Source organism: Myotis nattereri (assembly GCF_964212035.1).
Source record: "Myotis nattereri genome assembly, chromosome: 7".
NCBI classification, from domain to species: domain Eukaryota; kingdom Metazoa; phylum Chordata; class Mammalia; order Chiroptera; family Vespertilionidae; genus Myotis; species Myotis nattereri.
In genome coordinates, this window is record NC_138082.1 from 46899710 (window position 1) to 46923493 (window position 23784).

The following is a 23784-nucleotide window of genomic DNA, read 5'->3' on the forward strand; positions in this document are numbered from 1 at the left end:
TCAACTAACATTTAGGTCTAGAGGCAGGGTAAGTTAAGCTGAGCTATATCTGCAGATACCCCTTGACCACTAGCCTGCTGACTTTTTCCTTACCTTGTGTCTATTGAGTTAGTAACAAGCCTTTAGAGATTCTGAATAATTATGAGAATGGTGTATATTACATGTGCAATATAACGTCCTCAGCAGCCTCACAGACACCATTCACTCATTCCACAAATATTTGCTGAGCACCTTCAATATGTCTCCTACTATTATCAGGGAAATAGCTGATCCAAGATCCTATGCTCATAAGAACCTACATTCTAGGTGAGGCAGATAATCAAAAAAATAAATAAGTAAATATGAAAGCATATTAAATAGACATGCCAAAGAAGAAAATTAAAGCTGGGAAAGGGTATGGGAATTGTTCGAGGCAGCGTCTGCAATTTTAGCCTAAGTGGCTACAGAAGGTGACATCTGAGTGAAGTCCATAATAAATAAATGGGAATTGATGTCTTTGGATATGTTTTTAATCAAAAGCTCTTAAAGGAGAAAAAAACACTATGTGTTATAGCACATAGAGGTCAGAGGGCTGTTGTCAACACTTGGTAAAGGTTTAGCAACACATTTCATGATATATATTCATGATATACAAATACATATTCATGATATATTAGTTCCAAAGAACTTGGACTAGTATTCCCAGATAAAATAAAGGACACACAGTTAAATTTGAATTCTAGGTAAACAATGCATAATTTTTAGTATATTTTTTTTTCAAATACTTTTTGGGACATAAAAAATAACTGTTGCTTATATAAAATCCATATTTAAGTGGGTATCCTGCATTTTCATTTGCTAAATGTGGCAACTCTAACTTGGACAAATTAGCACTGCAGCTCATTCATCTGCAAAATAGAAATAAAAATTATTGCCAAGCTGGGGGAAAAGAATTACATTTGTTCTTTCAGGCAGAACAAAATAAAAACATAAGACAAAGGATTTTTAAAGGATTAAATTAAGAGAGGTATACACTGTAAGAATGTTGAAATAAAAAAGATACTTAACAAGGTGTTATACTTATTGTTTATAATTTTGTACTTCTGAAAGACAAATCCCTGAATTTGGGAACTTCAGGCTTGAAAGAAGGGAGAATGACAATGACAGCTAGTTGGAGTATTTCTTTCTGTAACCTGTCTCTCCTTTGGGCTGGATCACAAGGTAATTTGTGGGTTGAGTTACTTTTGAGTTACATTTGCAGCACTTTAAAGACTGAATTAGGCACTGGCAGATGTGGTTCAGTTGATTGGGCATTGTCCCATGCACTGAAAGGTTGCTGGCTCGATTCTGGGTCTGGGCACATGCTTGTGGTTTTGGGCTCAATCCCTCGTAGGGGCATGCAGGAGGCAGCCAATCAATGTTTCACTCTCACATTGATGTTTCTTTCTCTTGCTCCCTCTCCCTTCCTCTCTCTCTAAAAATCAATTAAAATCCTTACGAAATTAAACAATAATAAAAAGAGACTAAATTATCCCAGGGTATAGATCTACGGAGGCAAAGAAAACTTCAGGGACCATTTATTGCATACTAGAGGCCTGGTGCACTAAATCTGTGCATGGGGTGGGGGGGGGAGGGTGTCCATCAGCCTGGCCTGCACCCTCTCGCAATCCAGGACCCCTCTGGGGATGTCTGACTGCCAGTTTAGGTCTGATCCCTCAGGCCTAAATCGGCAGTCAGACATCCCTCTCCCAACCTGGGACCACTGGCTCCTAACCGCTCACTTGCTTGCCTGATTACCCCTAACTGCTCACCTGCCTGCCTGCCTGATCACCATTAACTGCTCACCTGTCTGCCTGCCTGATCGCCCCTAACCACTCACCTGCCTGCCTGATCACCCCCAACCGCTCACCTGCCTGCCTGATTACCCCTAACTGCTCACCTGCCTGCCTGCCTGATTGTCCCTAACCACTCTGCCTGCCTGCCTAATTGTCCCTAACTACTCACCTGCCTGCCTGATCGTCCCTAACCACTCTGCCTGCCTGCCTCATCACCCCTAACTCTCGCTTGCCTGCCTGATTGCCCCTAACCGCCTCTGCCTCAGCTCCCGTCACCATGGCTTCATCCAGAAGGACGTCCGGAATGATCTCTGGAAGGTCGTTCAGCTGTCCGGTCTAATTAGCACATTATGCTTTTATTATTATAGATTTTTCATGCTGTAAGTGGGTAAACTAAATTCCAGGGACAGGAAGGTGATGTGATTTTTCCAAGCAAGTCAGAGGGAAAGGGAGAGGTCTAACACCTGTATTCCTTATACAATGCTCTTGTCACCCCCAAAAGAAAATATTTAACCCAGTTTTCCTCCTTTAATTCTGAAAGTAGTACTGAGTTGCATGATGAACATGGCACCAAATGATGAGGCCCAAAGACAGGAGAGGTGGAGGGCAGGAAGGGAGGGAGGAACATTTTAGGGAATTTTTAAAAATGCAGCAAAAAAGTGCGAACAGGATTGCGGGGAGTGACTGATCAGCTCCGTCACAGTGGAGAAGCTCTAGGACAGACACCAACCAGTGCAATGCTGATGTGGACAGACGTTCGGGTGTGGCTGGAGAGGGTCAGGATCCAAAGAGAGAATTGCTAATGAAGTGCCCTGTCTAAAGGGAGGAAGTAGCACTAACTTATTTTTTAACTTTTTGTTTTTACTTAATTTCATATTTGTAGAAAAGAAGCAAGAATAGTATGGGGGATTCTGTATATTCTTCAACAATTCTCCAAATATTAGCAATGTTCACAGTTACCTTACCTCCTCTCCTCTCTCTCTCTCTCTCTTTATACACACACACACACACACACACACACACACACACAATTTTTTTTCTGAACCATTATTTTTTGTTAATCCTCACCTGAGGATATTTTTCCATTAATTTTCAGAAATAGAGGAAAGGAGGGAGTGAGTAAGGAAGAGAGAAAGAGAGACATGGATGTGAGATACAAACATCAATCACTTACCTCTCACACACACCGGGGATGGAACCCACAACCTAGGTATGTACCCTGACCAGGAATCAAACTCGCAACCTTTTTGTGCACAGGATGACGCTCCAACCAACTGAGCCACCTGGCCAGGGCTTTCTGAACCATCTGATTGTTAGTCGTACCTTATACTCCTTTATCCCTAAATATTTCCATGTGTACTTCTTAAAAGCAAGGGCATTCTCTTATCTATATACATAAAAGCCTAAGAGACCAGCCAACCGGTCAACTGGCCGGTAGGTATGATACGCAATGACCACCAGGGGGCAGAGGCTCAACGCAGGAGCTGCCTAGTGACAGCAACTTTGCAGAGCGCCCTCTCACACTCCGGGACCCCTCTGGGGATGTTGGACTGCTGGTTTTGGCCAAATCCCCGTAGGCCAGGCTGAGGAACCCTACCTGCCAGAGGGACCCCGCTCACTTTGCAGATGCCCTTCGAGCCCTGGTGCCGCCACAGGTGCGGCTGGCCAGGGAGGGACCACAGGAGGTTGGCTCCAGAGTGTGTCCAGCCCATCTCGTCCAGTTCTGACCCGCCAGCCAGCTTCGAATTAATTTTCTTTCAATGTGCATAAATCTGTGCACCAGGCCTCTCGTCTGATTATACTAAAGTAATAAAATCACAAAATTAATATCAATATCATACTATTATCGAATGTATCCAATGCCAGTTTTGCCCATGCTGTCTTCTACCGCAAAAGAAAACGCTGGGCCATACACTGCATTCAGTCGCATGTTCCTTTAGTCCCTTTTCATCTGGAGCAGTTCCTCAGTCTTTCTTTGTGCTTCATTCTGGAGCTTACAGGTCATTTTGGAAGAGGTTCCTCTGTTTGGTTTGTCCGCTGTTTCCTCGTGATTAAATTCAGGTTATGCACATTTCACAAAAAAGTCCACAGAAGTGATGGTGTGTTCTTCTCAGCGCATCCGATCAGGAGCCACATGCTGGTGATACTAACTTTCATCACTTGGCTAAGGTGGTTCTGCCAGGTCTCCCCGCTGCCCTTGTACCATTAATGAGTATCGCATGGAGATTTACTTTGAGACTGTGAAAATAACTTGTTACTCCTTAAACTTTCACATACTAGTTTTAGCATCCATTGATGATTCTTACCTGAGACAATGATGACTTGATAATTTTCTGTTTTCATTATTTCCCCTATATTTATTATTTCACATTCTATTGCAGTGAAAAGCTTACTCTATTTTTCCTTCCTTTCTTTCTCCCTCCCTCGCTTCCTCCTTTCTTTTTCTTTCCTTCTCTCTATCAATGTGGCTTATAAATTCTTATTTTAATCAATATATTGTTTTCTTTCATTATCATTATTTACTCTGATACTCAATTTGGCCTCAATTTGGCACTGGCTTAACTTTAAAGGGGTGGGAGTAACAGACTTCAACATGAGTACTTCAGAAAAAAAATGCATAACAGTAAGGACTATATCAAGAAAGCTGGATTCCTCGAAGATAACAATCATTCTCCTTATTACTACTAGTGAGTGCTTTTATGTGTCAGGTGGAATGCCATGCAGTTTGTATTTAACTCATTTAACTTTCAAGATGTGGTGAGGTAGATATTGTGCCATTTCCTTTTCCATTAAAAGATGAGGGAATGGCCCTAACCGGTTTGGCTCAGTGGATAGAGCATTGGCTTGCGGACTCAAGGATCCCGGGTTCGATTCCGGTCAAGGGCATGTACCTTGGTTGCGGGCACATCCCCAGTGGGGAGTGTGCAGGAGGCAGCTGATCGGTGTTTCTCTCGCATCGATGTTTCTAACCCTCCATCCCTCTCCCCTCCTCTCTGTAAAAAATCAATAAAATATATTTTTTAAAAAAAGATGAGGAAATGAAGGCTCTGATAAAATAAGTTCATCAAGGCCTGGTTGACTCCAGGACCCCTGCTGTCAACCACCAGGCAACCAAAGGATACGTGTGGAACCCCTCAGGAAAGGAAAAGGTCTTAGAAAGAAGGCTGAGCAGTTGTTCCTTCAGGTAGCTGGGCATTTTTTTTCCAGGACCTTAAGAGTCCTCTGAACTTTTCCATCCCTACATGGAGCAGTTGGAAACTGCCTCCAAGTCTGTCATTCCTCTGGGAACCTGCTCGGTGGAAACCATCCACGCCTGCCCGAAATCCAGCGAAGAAAGCATAAAGGAAGCTCGTTTGTGCCCATGTCGGCTGACAGAATCCAGAAAGACGTGACTTGGCCAAGTTACCCAGGGAAGCATTCCCAAGGGTCAAGACAAGTAAAAGCCACATTCAGGAAGGAGGGGAGGAGAAAACGAAGGGAACAGTAGAGCAGGGATGGTTTAGAAATTCCGTACCTACTTGATTCTATAGCTCCTGGGTGGACAAGAGTAGAGGCTTTACCCACCCTGCAGGCTAACATACGAGGTCCTTCTTTCTGTGACAATACCACTGCTTCCACCACCACGCCATCGCTGTTAATACCAGATTTTAGGTTTTAAGAGAATGAGCTTAGTCAGGTGAAGGAAGTACGTGGCATGCTACTGAAACCAAGGCAAACAAGTGCCCTGCCTGAGAGGGGAAAGCACAGTTGGATCTGAGAATCACATCGCTACCCTCCCAGGAGGAGCAAACTAAAAATAAAAGACAACAAGGTGCTTCCTGCCAGCCAGTAAATCCAATAAGCAAAGACGATGCCTCAACCTGGCGCCGGGTAGTTAACAGTCGGCCTGACTCTCTCCACCCGAGCCGGCCATGTGGTTCTCAGAGCGAACAGCTGCCAAGCAGAGCCCCTCAGATTAACCCATAGGTGGTGTTGAACCACTTCCCATTAAGATATTTGCAAAGCAAACAAAAATGATAGCCCCACTCTGAGTGCTGGGAGCCGGCCAGGAGCGCTGGCTGTTCTTGTTGACACAAAGAGCTCTCCAGGGAGGGTCTAAGCCAGAGCGCGGAAGGCCACTCCTGCCTGCGTCTCCAGACTGTGTTGATTTTAGGCCATTAGAATCCTGGTATCAGGGACTGTTTATTATCTAATTTCCCAATCACAGCAGTCGCTAGCGCTCTGTTTCACCAGAGCTCTCTGTTCCTCTCCGTTTCCCCGACCTGACCTACACCATTCAGATGAAAAGAAAAACTCCAGCCCTCCTCCTGTTTTGTCTACGCATCCAGGAGACGAGTCTGAGAAGTTACCGAGATGCACACGGAGTGTGGCATGACTACTGTCAACAGTTTCTGTGGGGAAGGCTTGCTCAGGTTCCTTCTTAATTTAAAGTGACGGGCGCAATGCTAACGGGAAATATGCTGGCATATCTGTGCCCTACAGGTAGGCGCCAACTGCCATTTAATTCACAAAAGACACTTGGAACTAAAACACTATTTTTTCCTTCTAAGCCAGAGAAGAATATGGAATAAAGTTAATAAGGCTGTGGAAATGTACAAAGTTTATCTTTTTTTCAACCTGTAGGATTATACTGTCGGTTTCTTTAAGTGTTCATAATGGAACACTATATAGAATTTACTTTTACATAAATATTGTTTTCAACTTGAGTAAGTTTTTTTTTCTCGTTTGTTTTTTGTTTTTGTTTTTTTTTCAAAATAGCCTCAGTATTCAACGGCATTTTGCTCAAAAATTCCTTCTGATCCTGAATGTAGCAAAAGTTTTCATGAGGATACAACAAAGTAGATATCAGAGGTGTGGTGAATTTTTAGAATTTCTTACACCCACAACATGGGTCATGTAGAAAGGAAACAAGAGATGTTGAAATGGTTAGAAGAATTTGCCAGATTCTGTCATTACTTGAAATCATCCTTTAAATTCAGAACCAGAACTTTAAGAGATGTAGGTATGGTGTAAGGAGAGAGTGAGTGAGAGAGAGCGCGCGCTAAAGACAGATTGAGGTTTCTTTAGAAAAAGTAGAGGTATCTATAATAATAAAAGGGTAATATGTTAATTAGACCAGACATCTTCTGGACATCCTTCCTGATGAAGCCGGGGTGGAAGGGAAGTCAGCCCGGGTCCTGGATGCCTGCAGGCAGCCGGAGGAGGGAAGCCCAGGTGCTGGAGAGCGAAGCCGGTGCTGGCAGCTTGGGGAGGGAAGGCTACTATTGCATGAATTTTCATGCATTGGGCCTCTAGTTTTTAATTAAAAGAAGAAAGTCACTTGACATTTAAAGTACAAGTTAGAAAGCAAGTTTCTAGATTCTTGAATACATCATTGAGTATTTAGATGATGTTTATCCAAATAAAATTAAAAGTTGTTGGACCCAAATTCTCTGTAAATGTGCAAATTTTCCAGAGAAAAAGTGAATCCAACCCTGCAGGTCAACTTTGCCGAGCTCATGCTGTCATTTGCTGATGCAAATCTGCTTAGGGATCGATTAACAAAAGCACAAACATTCATGTTCACAGGTGGGGTGGCGTCATAACTTCAGCTATGTATCAGTTATGTTGGACATACCAAAAATTAGTTATCAACCAAACTGTCCAAATTGTTTTTGGAGATGCTCCATCTTTGTCTGAGGCACCAGGCTAAAAATCACTGTCTTAAAGTACGGATCTCACATAGGTTGGGGTGGTCAGAGAACCCAAGTCAAACATGCATTTCAACGTCCTTTCTGATTAAGTTCACTACATGCTGGTTCCTAGCAACCAACCATTAAATTAAGATATTAACCACAGACAGCTACCGGCCAATAACTGAGCTTCTAAAACAAAACCACATAATTAATTAAGCACCTTCCCAAAGTTGGGGTTTATTTAAGAGTTAAGAATGTAGATCCATTACAGAAAAGTGACAACATGTAAATAACATCTCCTTTTACTTATTTTGTTAGCACCATTGGCTTTTTGAGAAAGCTGGCTTCCTACTTTATAAAAGAATTAATTATGTTCAGGTCAATCTCAAGATAAATAGGAAGTATTTCTTGAGGACAAAGTAATTAAATTTAGCTTTAGACCAAACAAAAATAAAAATTTCTGGAGCACATATTCATTCATCAGTTACTTTTATTTTATGCCTATTGTGGCACAGATTCTAGATTTGGTGAGTCATACAGAAATGAGTGACAGTTTCAGCCCTGAAATTATTATCTCATGTAGCATACAGTAATAACAGCTAACATTTTGTGCACTTACTACATGCTAGGTATTCTTCTAAAAATTTTTTATGGTTTATTCTCACAATGGACATATGAGATAGGTACCATTATTGGAAATACGCTTAACTTGCCCAAAGTCATGGAGCTAATTGGATATAGACCTGGGCCTAGAAGAGAAACAATCTGGTTCCAGAGTCTGCAGCCTAACTTGCTCTTCTACCTGCATGGCCCCTGCACACAACAGGCAGGAATCAAACTCAGATGCTGGTGTGGCCGGGCCATGAGTAGGCCAGTGACTTAGTATAAATGGAAAACAGCATCTACTCAGTTCTAGCAGATTTCTGCTAATTACTCCAATTTTTCAAGAACCATCAGATATCTGAATTATTATATGAACTCTTTCTATTTTTATATGTTAAAAATGAATTAAGAATATCAAAAACATTGTGCAAGCCAAACGAAATACATCTGTAGACTATCTCCTACCCAACGACTGTAGGTGTGCATCTTTTGGCTTATACTATATGGTCCAAAATATTTTGTGCTGCTTTTAAGGCCTCTCATATCCTGGCCCTCAACTGCCTTATTCCCTGCCTCACACCACTGCCACACCTGACCCTCGGGCTTCATTCCACTGGACACCCCATCCTCTCCAGAGACCCCCAGAGACCCCCAGCATATCCTGCCTTTGGGCTGTGTCCCAGGCTATTTCTCCCACCTGGGATGCTCTTCTCCTGGCTCTAGCCTGCTTCAAGGCCCTGTAGGACAGTGATGGTGAACCTATGACACTCATTTTTTTTGATTGATTTTTCTTTGTTAAATGGCATTTAAATACATAAAATAAATATCAAAAATATAAATCTTTGTTTTACTATGGTTGCAAATATCAAAAAATTTCTATATGTGACATGGCACCAGAGTTAAGTTAGGGTTTTTCAAAATGCTGACACGCCGAGCTCAAAAGGTTCGCCATCGCTGCTGTAGGAGGTACCATATGGGTGAGACCTTGATGGATGTGTAAACTATCAACAGGTAAAGAAAGAACTGGCAAGAGTATTCCATTCAGAAGGAACAGCATGAACAGATATACAGAAATAGGGAAACAAAAGACATGTTGAAAACCACCAAACAGTTCCAGATATTTTTTAAGAGGCCTCAGTCCTTGGAATCTGGTCCTATAAAGAGAACACTGATTGCTGACATTCTTGACATCCACAATCCTTCTAAAAGGGTCCTTTGCATAAGGATCACTGATGATTTAAGGTTTGTTGAAATAGTTCAGATAAATATTTATGTACAGCCATAAGCAAATCCACAAGGAAAAATATAACTCAAAACAGATTTTTCCTTGAAGCTCCTTTCAGCTGGTGATAAAATTTCCGGCTTCAAAAAGGTTTTGAAAGTAAATGTGACCAATTAATATTTTTAAAGTCTAGAAACTCTGAGAAGGCCCTAACAATCAAGTAAGCTCTGAAAGTTGTCATTTGAGGGTGTGCCAGTGGATTCCTGGCCATATTGGCAAGGGTGAGTCTTGGGCTCAAAGTCAACCTCAGATTTCTCCCTGAGATAAGAGCCAGGAACATGGGGAAATAAAAATTGGCTCTCAAGTTAAAAGTAGATAGGGAGCATTGTTTAAAATGTCTACAGTGCTGGATTCTTCAAGGTCTATTTTAGTCTACAACTCCAGAGCTAAGTCAGAGGGGCCTTGACTCTTCAGAACAGGTTAGCTTTACAGAAACCATTAACGATTAGAAATTCTACTATTATCGCTACTACTTCTATTACTACAACCAACAACAACTCACCATCATCTGTTATTGAGCATTTATTATGTATCTAGAACTGTGCTAGTTCCTTTGCATAGATGATCTCAAAGCCTCACAATTATTTCCCTTTTGCAGCATAGGATACTAAAGTTCAGAAAGGTAAAAGAACTTGACAAAGGCTCCTAGTTTGTAAGTAGTTGAACAAGAGTTAACCCAGGTCTGTCACCAAAGCCCATCTGCTTTCCACCTGAAGGAGATACCACATAGATCAGCACTTTATAAAAAAAAGGCCACCATCCCTACCAAGGCTCCCACACCTACTGCCTTCTTCCCTCTGGTCCTCGGTGATGCTTTAGGGCACAAACTTGGCCACAGGGTAGGACATTAGTTGGAGGGCTCTAGCTTCCTGGGGGAGTGAAAGTGGGAGGAAAATTTAGCCTGGGAATGGAAGGCTGGGAGAGGAAACATCCTCCTGATATGATATGAAAGAAAAGTTTTGTTTAATCTTCTCAGCACTGCCACATATTTCTGCAATGACCCCCCAGGCAGAGTATTTGTCAAGATTTGTGGCAATCTGTACTTCACAGCCCACATGAAAATCTGGCCCACAGTCGCCCCGATGGGGAGGCTGCTCCTCTGGCTCATCAATTCTGAGGTCAGCCCAATTGGCTCCAAGCCCCTGAGCTGCAAGGATGACACACAGGAGAAATATGTGCTCGCTTTCCCCTCTTGTGAGGTGCCAGCTCCCCTCATGCTGCCTGAGTCACGAAGGTCCCCATCGCTCTGAGTCTGCATCCTCATTGCAGTGGCCCACAATGAAGCAGCTTCCGTGTGTGTGTGTGTGTGTGTGTGTGTGTGTGTGTGTGTGTGTGAGAGAGAGAGAGAGAGAGAGAGAGAGAGAGAGAGAGAGAGAGGCTGCTGTGTGAAAACATCTGCACCCGCATTATCAATCTCCTGTCTCCCTCAAAGGGGCTTCTTTTTACAGGACAACAGGCTAGCTGAGCTAAAGTATGCCAAATAAAAGCCTTGTGAGAGCTCTGCCATATGCAGGCCAAATTAAATTAAGGGCATAATCCTCCCTATTGTACCTATCAGCATTAAAATGGAGGATTACCATCATGGGAACAAAGCCCCATGACATAAAAGAGTATTTCCATGCTGTCCTTCTCTGTATGGGCTCACACAGGAAGTAGAGCAGGGAAGCGCCACGCCAACCACTGACTTCTTTCACCCTGAGGCTTCCTTCTCCCCAGCCAAGTTAACCCACCCGCCAAGCACAGATGGGAGCACCTTTTCCCTGAGGCCTTGGGCTTTCTCCCAGGATTCAGGGCTGGAATTGTCTCCACCAGTCACAGGGAGACAGTTTTATGCCTATCAGGATTATTCTTTAGCTGGTTGTGAGTTAAGATGTGCTGTAACGAAAGTTGCAGAGAACATAGAACAGAAAAAGTGCTGGGTTAAATGTTTGGAGCCTGGAACCTAGAGAGACATTACAATGTACTGGTTAAAAGACTGGGCTCTGGAGTCAGAAGGCCTGTGTTCAAATCCTGACTCTGTCACGTTGAGTGACATTGGCAAATTACTTGTAATCTCTAAATGTCAGAAATCATAAAATGTATACCACTCCCGTAGGTTTGTTAGGAGGATTAAATAGGATAATGCAGGTAAGGAAGTTTTTAAGGAAGAGCAAATATTAGTTGTTGTTATTGTTGGAGACAGAAGATCCGGATTCAAACCCCAGGCCTGCCATTTATTCTCTCTGTGATACTGGGTGACCCCCAGATTAGTTGATTGGGTGCACAAGAAGGTAAATCTAATACTTCCAACCTGGCCCTGAACTCTGGGCCAACATTTGGAAGCAACTTGATTAGAATTCCCCTTGTCCACTTTACTCACCAGTAACTTGGAGTCGGTAACACCAGCCCAAAGGCTGATGTGAGAATTAGGTGAGATAACTGTGGGAAAAGGCCTGACATCACAATAAATATGGGATGAACCTTAATGACGACCTCAGCATGTCCCTGGCATTCTCATTCTCAGCAATATTTCTTGTTATGTCTGGGTCTTCCTTATGAACTCTTCCCTCTGATTTTGCCTTATCTTCCTCTTTCCTTAGTACCTATCTGTTCCCATCTCTTATCCCTTCAGGACTCTTTGTTGGTTGCGTCCCCAACCCATTTATTCTGCCTATTTTCTCATGCAGACGCTGAAAATGCATATGGTCACTTTCCCAGACTCCCTTGCAGTTCCCCTGTAGAGCCACATCTGAAAATTCTAGCCAATGAGATGTGAGGAAAGTATGCTGGGGATTTCTGGGAAAGGTTTCCTTCCTGACAAACAGAGACCCTTCTGAGGAGAGTCCCTTTCCATCCACCTCTTCCTTCCTGCTTTGGACATTGCCATGTGAGGAAGTGATACTTAGCATGACTTCAGCCACTGTGTGACCATAAGTGGGAGCATCACTGACATGCTGAGATAACAGAGCAAAGGGATGAAGAAACCTATGTCCTTGATGACATCCCTGAGTGGCTGATCCAGCACTGAACTTCTTTCTGTCCTCAGACCTCTTGTTCTGAGGAATCCTTTAACGTCTGGGGTGGAGGCTCAGTTACTGGCTGCTGTGAGCATCACCACTGGCATGTCCCACTTATCCTTATTATGCCCATCATGCCCACACTTCATGGCGCCCTTCCTTTCAATCCCTGGGTTGATCCACGGGGCACCGAGGAGACCATCAAACACAGAGGGAGAGTGGGGCCCCAGCCCCTGGGGCAGGAAGGTCCTGACACACTATCTGGTGAATTATTCTGGGCCTTGTTGTTGCTGCCACCACCCAAAAATGAAGAAGGAAGCACATTTTTTTCTCATAAAAATCTGAGTTCTGTGATGGTTGCTAGAGGAGAGAGGGGTTGGGGAACTGGGTGAAAAAAGTGAAGAGATTGAGAAGTACAAATTGGTAATCACAAAACAGTGATGGGGATGTACGGTACAGCATAAGGAATATAGTCAATAATATTGTAGTGACTATGTATGGTGCCAGGTGGGTACTGGGAATATCAGGGGGATCACTTTGTAAAGTATGTGATTGTCTAACCACTAATCTGTACACCTGAAGCTAATATACAATAATATTGAATGTAAATGGTAATTGAAAAATAAAAAGAAAAAGAAGGAAAAAAATCTGAGTTCTGAAGAGTGGCCTTGGAAGTCAGCTTGATAACCTCATGGCATGCACTGGAAACAGGAAGAGGGGAGACTCAGTCCCTGCCCGTGAGAAGCTGACCTGCCAGCACACAGTCAACCACAACATTAGGCAAATGTGAAGAGCCGCAGAGAGTAACTAACCAAAGAGTGGTCTGAGGACCCCGTCTGCGAACTGTTAGCACTCACAGTGTCACAAGGAGCTTGTGCCAGATATAGGCCAATTCATCACCAAGTACCTTGTTTAGTTTAGTTGATTGTATGTTTATTGGTAGCAAGACTTTCTTATGGAAGAAATAAGTGGATTGATTTACATTCAGACACATGCTCATTATTTTGTCTTGCACTTTGAGTAGTACTTTTAAAACTTGCTATAAAGATTCAAGAGTTAAAGAGAATTAAGGTCTTCATGGATAAAAGGGATATGACAATGTATCTTGGAAAAATAGGTAAGAATTGAATAGAAAGGAATGAACAGAGAGAACAGAGGTAGGTGCACTGGTAGAACAATATAAAGCCTGGCTCCAGGTAGCCATATAGGGTCCAGAGGGTGCATAGAGGGTCATACAGGAGGTGAGCTGAAGGACAAATTGGAGCAAGATAGGGAGAGGCTTGATATAGCAGACTGAGAAGTCTGGACCTCTTTTAGTCTAAAATGGGAAGCCATTAAAGTTCTTTGAAAAGTCAGAATATGCTTCAGGACAATTGATTAGGTGTCAGAAATGAAAGCTGGTCTGTAAAGAGAAGCGAACAGGGAGGGGGAAAAAAGAGAGAGATAATGGCAGGCCTGGACCAAGGAAGAATGCTAAGAAAATGATTGAGCATGGGGTTAAGTGAGAGGTAGGGATCAAAAATGACTGCCAGGTTTGAAGGCCAGGACACAAGAAAGTGTTTGTGCCACTCACAAGAATGGGAAGGTCAGGTGAAGGGATGTAAATCAGGCACACATGGGCAACAGGCATTGGGTGTAAAAGTATAACACTCAGAACAGAGATCTGAGAATCATGCTCACACAGCTCAGAGTGGATACCAGAGTATACCTGTGAAAGAATAGATCATCCAGGTGGAAAGTAAGAAAGAAGAGAGTCAAGGACCTGAGAATTGCCCGCATTTCAATGCTGGGTGGAAGAGAAGGAGGATGGAGACCAAGAACATCTCGGAGGAAGAACCTGAAGATTGCAGGACCGCAGACACCTGTGGGAGAGTGCGGTCCAAGGAAAGCATGGCCCGCGAGTGGAACGCTGCAGAGTCTGATGAAGGTGAGGCGCCAGCAACAGGGAGCTAATCTCCCTAAGGACAGTCTTAGAACGTGGTGAGGGCACAGATCAGATTTTAGGATTAAGGAGGGAGAGGTTGGTGAGGCAACTGGCCTGGATGCTTGTCTGAGGAGGTCTGACAGTAAAAGTAAGAAGAGGGAGGGACAGGGCCAAGAGCAAGCTTGGTTAGAGTGGGAGAGGTATAAGCAAAAGGGAAAGAAGCAGCAGACAGACAGACAGACGTGAAAGCAAGGGGTGGGCTAACTGCTGCTGGCAGGGCCTAGAGAGCAGGAACACAGCAGAGCGGCTGCCCCATGTGGAGAAGAGGACCTGTGTTCTTTTGAGGTGGGAGTAGAGGAAGAAAAGACAGCTGAATATAAGGAGAGATTCTAAGGTGAAGGGAAGGGAAGTGGAAGTTGCTCACAGAACTGTCTCTTGATATTCTGAGTAAAGTTAGTCATCTGCCCAGCTGGTATGGCTCAGTGGTTGAACCAGGAGGTTACAGTTTGATTTCTGGTCAGGGCACATGCCTGGGTTGCAGGCCCAATCCCCAGTGTGGGACGTGCAGGCGGCAGCCTATTGACCATTCTCTCTCATCATTGATGTTTCTGTCTCTCTCTCCTCCCTTCCTCTCTGAAACCAATAAAATACATTTAAAAATAATAATAATAAAGTTAGTCATCAGCTGAGGTTGAGGGGAGTCATGCTGGGGCTGGATCCATTTACCAGACTGGTTCACTGACTTGCCCAAGGACAAACAGCTGGAAAATGTTAGCACTAGGACCAAAACCCAAGCCTTCCACCTACCAAGTTCAGTCGTCTTTCTGCTGCAACAGAAATTCTAAATTTTGTTAACCTAATATGAAATGTTAGTCTATAACAGTTCCTCAAGTACCTTTAAAAAATGAGCTATTCTTACTATTTAGGAAAGTAGTCTACTTTAACAGTAGTCCAACAGTAATTTGAGCCACTAGAGAAGTATTGAGAATTAAATTTGTCAGATCTCAAAAATATTAATAAGACATTTCAAAAAATTAAAAATTAATTTTAAAAATTACAAATGAAGACCACTTCTTTTTTCAAGTGAAAAGATGCAAAAAACTTTCTAATGGCCTGCTTCATTCTCCAAATCTGGAGTAAAGTTTTTTTTAAATGTATCTTTATATTTGAGAGTATTACAGATCTTCCCCTTCCCCCCTCTCCCATTGACCCTTTCCACCCCAAACCCTCCACCTCCCCAGGCCGCCATTGCACTATTGTCTGTGTACATGGGTTATGCATATATGCATACAAGTTCTTTGGTTGATCTCTTCTCACCTACCCACCCCCCCGGCTTCCCTCTGAGATTCCACAGTCTGTCCCATGCTTCCATGTCTCTGGATCCATTTTGTTTGTCAGTTTATTTTGTTCAATTAGATTCTACATATAAGTGAGGTCATGTGATACTTGTCTTTCTCTGACTGGCTTATTTCGCTTAGCATAATACTCTCCAGGTCCCTCCATGCTGTCTCAAAGGGCAAGAGATCCTTCTTTTTAACCGCTGCATAGAATTCCATGGTGTACCACAACTTTTTTATCCACTCATCTACTGATGGGCACTTAGGCTGTTTCCAAATATTAGCTATTGTAAATAGTATTGTAAATAGTGCTGCTACAAACATAGGGGTGCATATATTTTTTCTGATTGTTGTTTCAGGATTCTTAGGACATATTTTCAGAAATGGGATCACTGGGTCAAAAAATGTTTTAAATTTAAAAATGGAGTAAACTTTTAATGAGTGTTCCTATAGTCAATTTGGGGGTAAGTAAGAGAGGCAAGCTTTATTCTAGGTGGACCTTCCCTTTGCACGGTTCACTCCCTCCTGCAGTTGCCTCCTCCTCCTGGTGACGTGTGTGATGGGGCCTGGAAACCTGTTCTGAGAGAAGGCAGGCTCTGAAGGCTTCCCTGAAGAACAGGACGCCTGTGAGTTCCGTGAGTCTCCAGTGCTTGGTGTCAGCCTGGCCGGGCCTTACTTAAAGTGACTACATTCAGCCAGTGTACTGTCCTCTGCAGACTGAGCATCTCAGGTGTACTTTGAAAATAGTGCACTCTGGCCTTGGGCAAGCTCTGCTCTACTCGTCTTGAATTATATTTAACTAAAACCTGTGGGTAAACAAGAAATGATACTTCCTTTTTGGTTTAGCTTAAACCCAAGGTTTTTCAAAAATCAGGACTATTGTCATTTTGCCGATTCTTTGTTGTAGGGGGCTGTCTGCTGTACTGTAGGATGTGTAACATCTACTTACTGATTCCATTAGCACAACTCCTCCCCCTAAAGTTGTGCAACCAAAAATGTCTTTGGACGTGGCCAAAATCCAGGGGAAGGAAGAGGGGCAAAATTGTCCCCATTTGAGAACCACTGCTTTAACCTAATGAGGCCAAGTGCAGGTTTTATCATGAAGAGAATCTAAATGGCAGCATTGTCTTCAGATTACCCTATAGAACAGCATTTCTCAACCTGTGGGTCCCGACCCCCACGACCCTTTCACAGGGGTCGCCTAAGACCATCGGAAAACACATATAATATAATTACATATTGTTTTTGTGATGAATCACTATGCTTTAATTACGTTCAATTTGTAACAATGAAAATACATCCTGCATATCAGATATCTACATTACGATTCATAACAGTAGCAACATTACAGTTATGAAGTAGCAACAAAAACAATTTTATGGTTGGGCGTCACCACCACATGAGGAATTGTATTAAAGGGTCGCGGCATTAGGAAGGTTGAGAACCACTGGGATAGAATAAAGACTTTGCTCACACGGTAATGACCTCTACCATGGGAGAATCTGATAGGAAATACTTTTGGTTCCACTCTCTCCAACTCACCACAAGCCACTGAATTTGAGACTGATAAATCTTACAGATAAGACTCACCGATTTTTCTCAGTGGCTGGACCAGAGTTGCTTGATGTCTCTGCATGGCCATTGGGAGACTCAGCTTGTGGACTGCTTTTACGGTCTACACAGGCCCTCAGAACTGAGAAAAAACACACAAACACTTAGACACCAGAGCATAGGTTCAGAAATAGCAGCATTAGATACAGTGCCGTCTCCGCTCGGCAGCACCTCTCTCCTTGCCCTCTTGCTGCTCCCTGACTTTCTGCAGCCTCGTTGAGGACATATCATCAAAACTGACCTGTTCTGTCACAGCAGGCCTCGTTCAGATAAAAATAACTCATGCTAACAGGAAAACAAGTTGCTTCCGCCTGGCAATGGTGGACAGAAATTAGAGGCCCCAGGTGAGGTAGAGGGCAGTAGCAGCAGCATGCGGTTGATGGAACAGCCCTGCGCTGAACAGAGTTAGTAGACCTGGCCGGCCTAGGCAGGGCTGCCTGCTGAGGAGCATAGTAGGTCAAGGACCAGGGAGGTGTCATCCCCCTGCCTCCCCTCCCCCCCCCCCCCCCCCCCCCGGCCACCTGGAGATTCTAACACATTGTTTGGCCCAAGCTTACTTGAAATACTGTGATAAGCAACATAAAAGGAAGAACTGACATAATAAGAAAAAAGAGAAGTCCACATCTGGGACACAAATACCTTTGTTTCCTTATTAAGAAGAAAAATTGACACAAATAATTTTTAAAAAATGGATTCCAGAGAGAGGAAGAGAGAGAGAGAGAGAGAGAGAGAGAGAGAGAGAGAGAGAGAGAGAGAGAGACAGACATTGATTGGTTGCCTCCTGCATGCATCCCAACCACGGATCGAACCCTTAACCTGGCTATGTGTCCTGACCGGGAATTGAACCTGCCACCTTTTGGTGTATGGGATGATGCTCAACCAACTAAGCCACACTGGCCAGGCCAAGCCAAATAATTTTTAACCTTGTTTTCTGGTCCATTTCAGCAGTACCAAGACCCACCACTCACTAATCAAAGCCCAAATGGTACCATCTGTGTGGAAGCCAGGATTGCTTTTGTGTGCACATATTTTGAGATCCTTAGTATAAAAAGGAGCAATAGCAGTTTGATAGCAATTCAGAGAGGAAAAGGCATAAGCAGAGCCAGGAGAGGCCACCAAGCCCATTTTGATTTGGGACTGTCCTTAGGAAGGTGCCATGGCCACCACCAGAAAGAGAAGAGGCATCAATACCTTTACTTGGAATTTAGCAAATGCTCTGGTTACTTTGCCTGGGTTTCTGATAAAAATGCACGGAATTTCTGTTCAGGTGATTTAAGGGAAAACTTATTCCATGTTGCTTACTCATTTACACTTCAGTCATCAAAATATTGATTTTTAAGAGTCATTTGAAGTATAAAAAAAAGCCAAAAAGAAACTTACAGAGTACTCTTAGTAAAGCTTAGATGAAGTCTGTTCCTCCATACCCCAGCTTTGCTGGAAGAGCAGGGAGAAGGATTTGGGTCAGAGTAAAAAGGTAAAGTTAAATAAAAAGGAAGTCATCATTATGTTGCACACCTGAAATTTAATATAATGCTATATGTCATTTATACTTCCATTTTTTTAAAAAAAGGGTCAAAATAAATAAGTAAAAAATGAGGAGGTTATCACACTTGTCAAATACTTGAAGTAAGTGCTAGTGACAGTTGGAATCGCCTGGTCTCTCTCTGGCAGATTGTTAAACACAGAGATTGGAGAAAAAACAGAAAAGTCAAATCGGGTGATTCATTCTAAGTGGATAGATCGGGTTAAGGAATTAGACCAGTGACGTGGCTGAAACAATTAAATGATGAACTTAAATTGCAGAAATGTTCATAGAAACTAGACCTGAGGTGTGCACAGGTGTGACAACAGAGGCCTCTGCGCACAGAGGCCTCGCCTGCCTTCAGGGAAGTGTCCCTCCGCGTTCTGGTTTCATGAAATGCAGCAACACCGGAAGGGAGTGCTCTGAGGCGATGAACCCTTCCAAAGTGAGACCGAGCTCTACAAGCCACTCATTTTCCCAGGAAAACAGCCAGTTCTTTACTGGGCTATTTTGCAATAAGATGAAAAAGCATTTGACTAAAAGCATTTGACTATCAGGGAAGGAAGAAAAAGAAAGAAAACAGCATAGCAGGTGTTGCAAGCTCCAATGCCTTTGGGGCCACCCAGGTAACATAAATGTGTGCGGTGGCAGGTGAAGAGTGTGGGAGTGGTGGGGTTTGTGGTGAACCAAGAATGTATGCCCCATCTAAAAACATTCAGGTTCAAAGTTTAAAAAAAACACACCCCAAAACACGATGTCTGGCCAAACAAAACACATCTCCGAGTTGATGACAATAGGAGGACCTTTTATTTGTGGCTTCTGCCAGGGAGAAAGGGTTTAGAAGGTAGGTCAGTACCAGCTAGCCATGCTTCTTTTGAAAGTGGAAATTATCTCATTGTCTCCACCTCCAGGGCTCCTCAAGTTCAAGAAACACTGCTGCTCCCTGGGTCCCCCTTCTCTTTTTCTCCCACTCCCTAACTTCCTTGTCCCCTGGGAAAGCCCCAGTTCTGTATTTCCTTAAAACATAGGCTGGGTAACAGATTACAAAGCAGCTAGAAGGACCCAAAGCCTCTTTGCTGGGCCTGGCAGATAAACAGTTGCTGCAAACTCAACTGTAAAATCCAGCCAGGGCAACTCATCCTCACTTTTTATAAAATACCAGCATTGGCATTAAAGGTCATATTTAAGAAATCAGCCATTTCTTTTTTTTTTTTTAAATTTTCCACCCGAGGATATTTTTCCACTGATTTTTAGAGAGAGTGAGAGAGGGAAAGACAGAGAGAAATGTCGATGTGAAAGAAACACATCAATTAGTTGCTTCCTGCACATGCCTCACGAGAGCTCGGGCTGGGGAGGAGCCTGCAATCAAGGCACATGCCCTTGACTGGAATCGAACCCAGGACACTTTGGTCTGCAGGCCAATGCTCTATCCACTGAGAAAAACTGGCTAGGGCTCATAGCTACTTCTTCAAGCAGAAGTCCAGGGACCTTCACACTGTCAAAAGGAGAGATTCCAGTATTTTCAACATGTTTGAACACTACTGATTTAGTCCAATTCTCTCACTTTACAATTATGTTAATTAAGGGAGGGCTTAGACCAGATACCCAAGTTTTTATTTCTTATCCACAGTCCTTCCTCCCCCATGAATGTTCTCAATTAGTTTGAAGTCTATGTACACTGTCAGGATCATGGAAAGATCTGGCTAAAAAGCTGAATTTCCATAAATCTTAAGGTAAATCAGATAGAAGCATGTGTGCTCTGAGAGGACAGGTTGAAGGGAGGCAGGCAGTAGCTTATCTCTGTCTACACTCTCCGATTCTATGAAATCACCATTCAGGGTCCTTGCAAGGCTGCCTCTAAATTTAATCAGCTGTTCTCTATAGAAAAATAAAAGAGTGGCAGACAGAAGGTCCATATCAGGGTATCATTTCCAGTTCTGGAACCTTCTCTGGAATGTCCCACAGGACACCCATCCCAACTTCTAATGGCCTCACCTTTGTGGTCACCAGGCTTACTACAGTCTTGAACCTGGGTACTTCCCCTGATGGCCCCTGTGACAACAAGGTGTGGATCACTGCTTTGGTCCGAAGGGTGCCCTGTGGAATGAAACAAAAGAGAAACTTCTCAACATTATGCTCCCACACCTAGATGAAATACCAAACTGGGTGATACAACTTGTCTAGGGAAACCCACATTTGTCCTATGGTTTGAGGCTCTGATGAATCTCAACAGATTTGGTGCTTATTTTTAAGATTTAACACAGCGTGGTGGTTGGAAAGGGCATAATAGAAGGGAACAGAGAATTAATCATGTCCTGGCTGGGCTCCCTCCGGAACCTCTCTGTCTCATTGACCACATTAGTCAAACAGGGAGCTGCGTGACACACAGAGGTCATGAGTGCACCAGGCCAGGACTCCTGGTTTGACAACTGTATGGCTTTCCTATTGCCTTTTCTGTTGCCACCACGAGGGGACCAGGGAAGTAAAAATAGAAACAAGGTCTCCTCCTTCCCTCTACACCTATGCCTCTCAGGCATGCCTTTCCCTTGCTTCTCACTTGCAGCCCTGCTCACAGATGAGTGTGGGTTGACAACCAGTTATGCTGTCACAGAAAACAGGCCACACACTATTCTCAGTTGAGGAATATCACAATTGCAGCCTTTCATCCTCTAGTCAGCTTAGTTCACAGTGATTAACACCTAAATATTTCTCTACCAAAACAGCTGATGGCTTGAGTAGAAAAATACCAAAGGGTTTATCCCAGCTATTCTTCTATTCTCCATGACCTTCAGACTGCCTTGGGTATCTGAAGAGGGTGCTTTGCAATGGGTTCCCTTGTCTTTAGAAGAAACCATACTGGCAGCAGGGCCGCTCCTTCCCACATAGGAGGTATTCTTCAGGCTCTGCCCCGAGGCAGTCAATTCTTAATCTGTCCCATCTCCTTTCTCCCTGATCTGAGATCTAGAGCTTGCTCTCTCTCCTCCTGTACCTTCCTTATTCCTTTGGCTATGTCCAATTCTGCCTGTATTACTTCTAGAGATACCATATTAGAATATATGAGATCTCCAAACTTTCTTTTTTATTTCCTCTAAAGATATATTTTTCATCCTTTCCCTCACCCTCCTTCTGGGTGACTCTCCTACCTCAAGCATCACCTTTCCACACCCAACCTGGTGACATGGTATCTTTCCATTTGTTTAAGGCCAGACTCCGTGTTTTTTTTGTTTTTGTTTTTTTTTATGGTTACACCTCTGCCTTCTTTTTGTGAGCAGCAGGCAGGACACTTCCAGCAATAGTACAAAAATTACAGGGATTCCGTGAAGCTGGCAGGAACTCTTGGGAGCTCATACGTAGAAGCTAACCCAATACAGCAGGAAGAGGACCCCACACCATGAAGAGCGAGGCCACCAAGGAGATGAGGAGCTCTTTGCAGATGTCCCAGGTGTACTAGTACTTGGTGGAGGTGGCCTCATAAACGAAGAACCAGGTGGTGAAGAACATGCCAATGGCCAACAGTACCACGGTCAGATGGGGGAAGGCAGCTGGGTTCATTGGGCTGGTTTATCTGCTCATGGCCTCGAGCTCCATTTTGCCAAGCACAGGGTAATCTGCTGCTCTGCCCCAGACTACTCTTTTTTTTTGTTTTTTAAATATATTTTTTATTGATTTCAGAGAGGAAGGGAGAGGGAGACAGAGACAGAAACATCCGTGATGAGAGAGAATCATTGATCGGCTGCCTCCTGCATGCCCCACACTGGGGATGGAGCCCACAGCCCAGGCATGTGCCCTGAATGGGAATTGAACCATGACCTTCAACCACTGAGCCACGCCGGACAGACCCCCAGACTACTCTTAACAAGGTGGTGAACTGGGTAAACTAGTGTTCCCTCAAAATTCTTTTTTACCTGGAACCTCAGAAAGTTACCTTAGTTGGAAATGGGGTCTTTGCAGATGTTAGTTTAAGATGAGGTCATACTACTGGATTAAGGTGGATCTTAAATCCAAAGATTAGTGTCCTTATAAAAAGTCCATGTGGCCCTGGCTGGTTTTGCTCAGTGGCTAGAGTGTTGGCCCAAGGACTGAAGGGTCCCAGGTTCAATTCCGGACAAGGGCACATACCTCAGTTGCAGGAGACAACCAATTGATGTGTCTCTCTCACATAGATGTTTCTCTCTCCCTGTCTCTCCCCCTCCCTTTCACTCACTCTAAAAATCAATGGGAAAATATTCATTGAGGATTAACTACAACAACAAAGAAGTCCATGTGAAGACACAGAGGGACACAGCGAGAATGCATGGGACAAAGGAAGCTGAGAGTGGAGTGATGGGCCTACAAGTCGAGGCATGCCAAAGATTGTAGGGAACCCCAGAAGCTAGGAGAGAGGCATGGAAAGAATTCTCTCAGAGTCTCCAGCAGAAACCTACCTTGCTGACACCTTGATTTTGGAATTCTAGCCTCTTAAACTGTGAGAGAATACATTTCTGTTGTTTGAAACTAAAGAGTTTGGGGAAATTTGTTAATATAGCCATAGAGAACTAATATGAGGAGGAGAAGCTGACAGATATTAAGGACTGAAATGGAAAAGAAGAAAAAGATCAGGTATGTGCATTCAGCTTGATTTGGTAAAGGGAGTGGGCGGAGGGGGAGAAGAATTAGGACCAGGAGCTAGGGAAATAGCCATTATTTTTATTAACAAACACATATGTATGGATTATTAGGCCCCATGCTTTTTCCTAAGTCCTTTACAAAAATTAACTTGTCCAATCCTCATAGTAACTCTGAAAGGTAGAGACCACTATTATTCCCATTTCAGAGCTGAGGAAGCAGAGGCACAGGGAGGTTCGATGCCTTGCCCAGGAGTTCACACAGCTAGAGAGTGGCAGTGCTAGGGTTCAAACTCAAGCCCTAAAATCTAAAGTCCTAAATACCACATGGTGCAGCCCCACTTATTCAAACATTTAAAAATCATTAACTCCTACTCTCTTATTTTTTCCTTTATAAATGCAAGTAAAAAAATCAG

At 43.5% G+C, this 23784-nt stretch overlaps 1 protein-coding gene and 1 pseudogene across 2 annotated transcripts in view; both read right to left on the reverse strand.

Moving 5' to 3' along the window:
• MYO3B (myosin IIIB) overlaps positions 1-23784 on the reverse strand; it is a gene marked incomplete at its 3' end in the record, with an annotated part of 345767 nt that overhangs the window by 85463 nt on the left and 236520 nt on the right. Inside the window, exons 28-29 of the mRNA XM_081095513.1 lie at positions 20760-20861; positions 17222-17324 (exon numbers count right to left, since the gene is read on the reverse strand). Coding sequence (XP_080951639.1) covers positions 17222-17324; positions 20760-20861 — 205 coding nt within the window. The remainder of the gene's footprint in view (positions 1-17221; positions 17325-20759; positions 20862-23784) is intronic.
• On the reverse strand, positions 22109-22352 carry LOC308522247 (dolichyl-diphosphooligosaccharide--protein glycosyltransferase subunit TMEM258-like; annotated as a pseudogene). Its single transcript has one exon. The product of its transcript is annotated as a dolichyl-diphosphooligosaccharide--protein glycosyltransferase subunit TMEM258-like (transcript).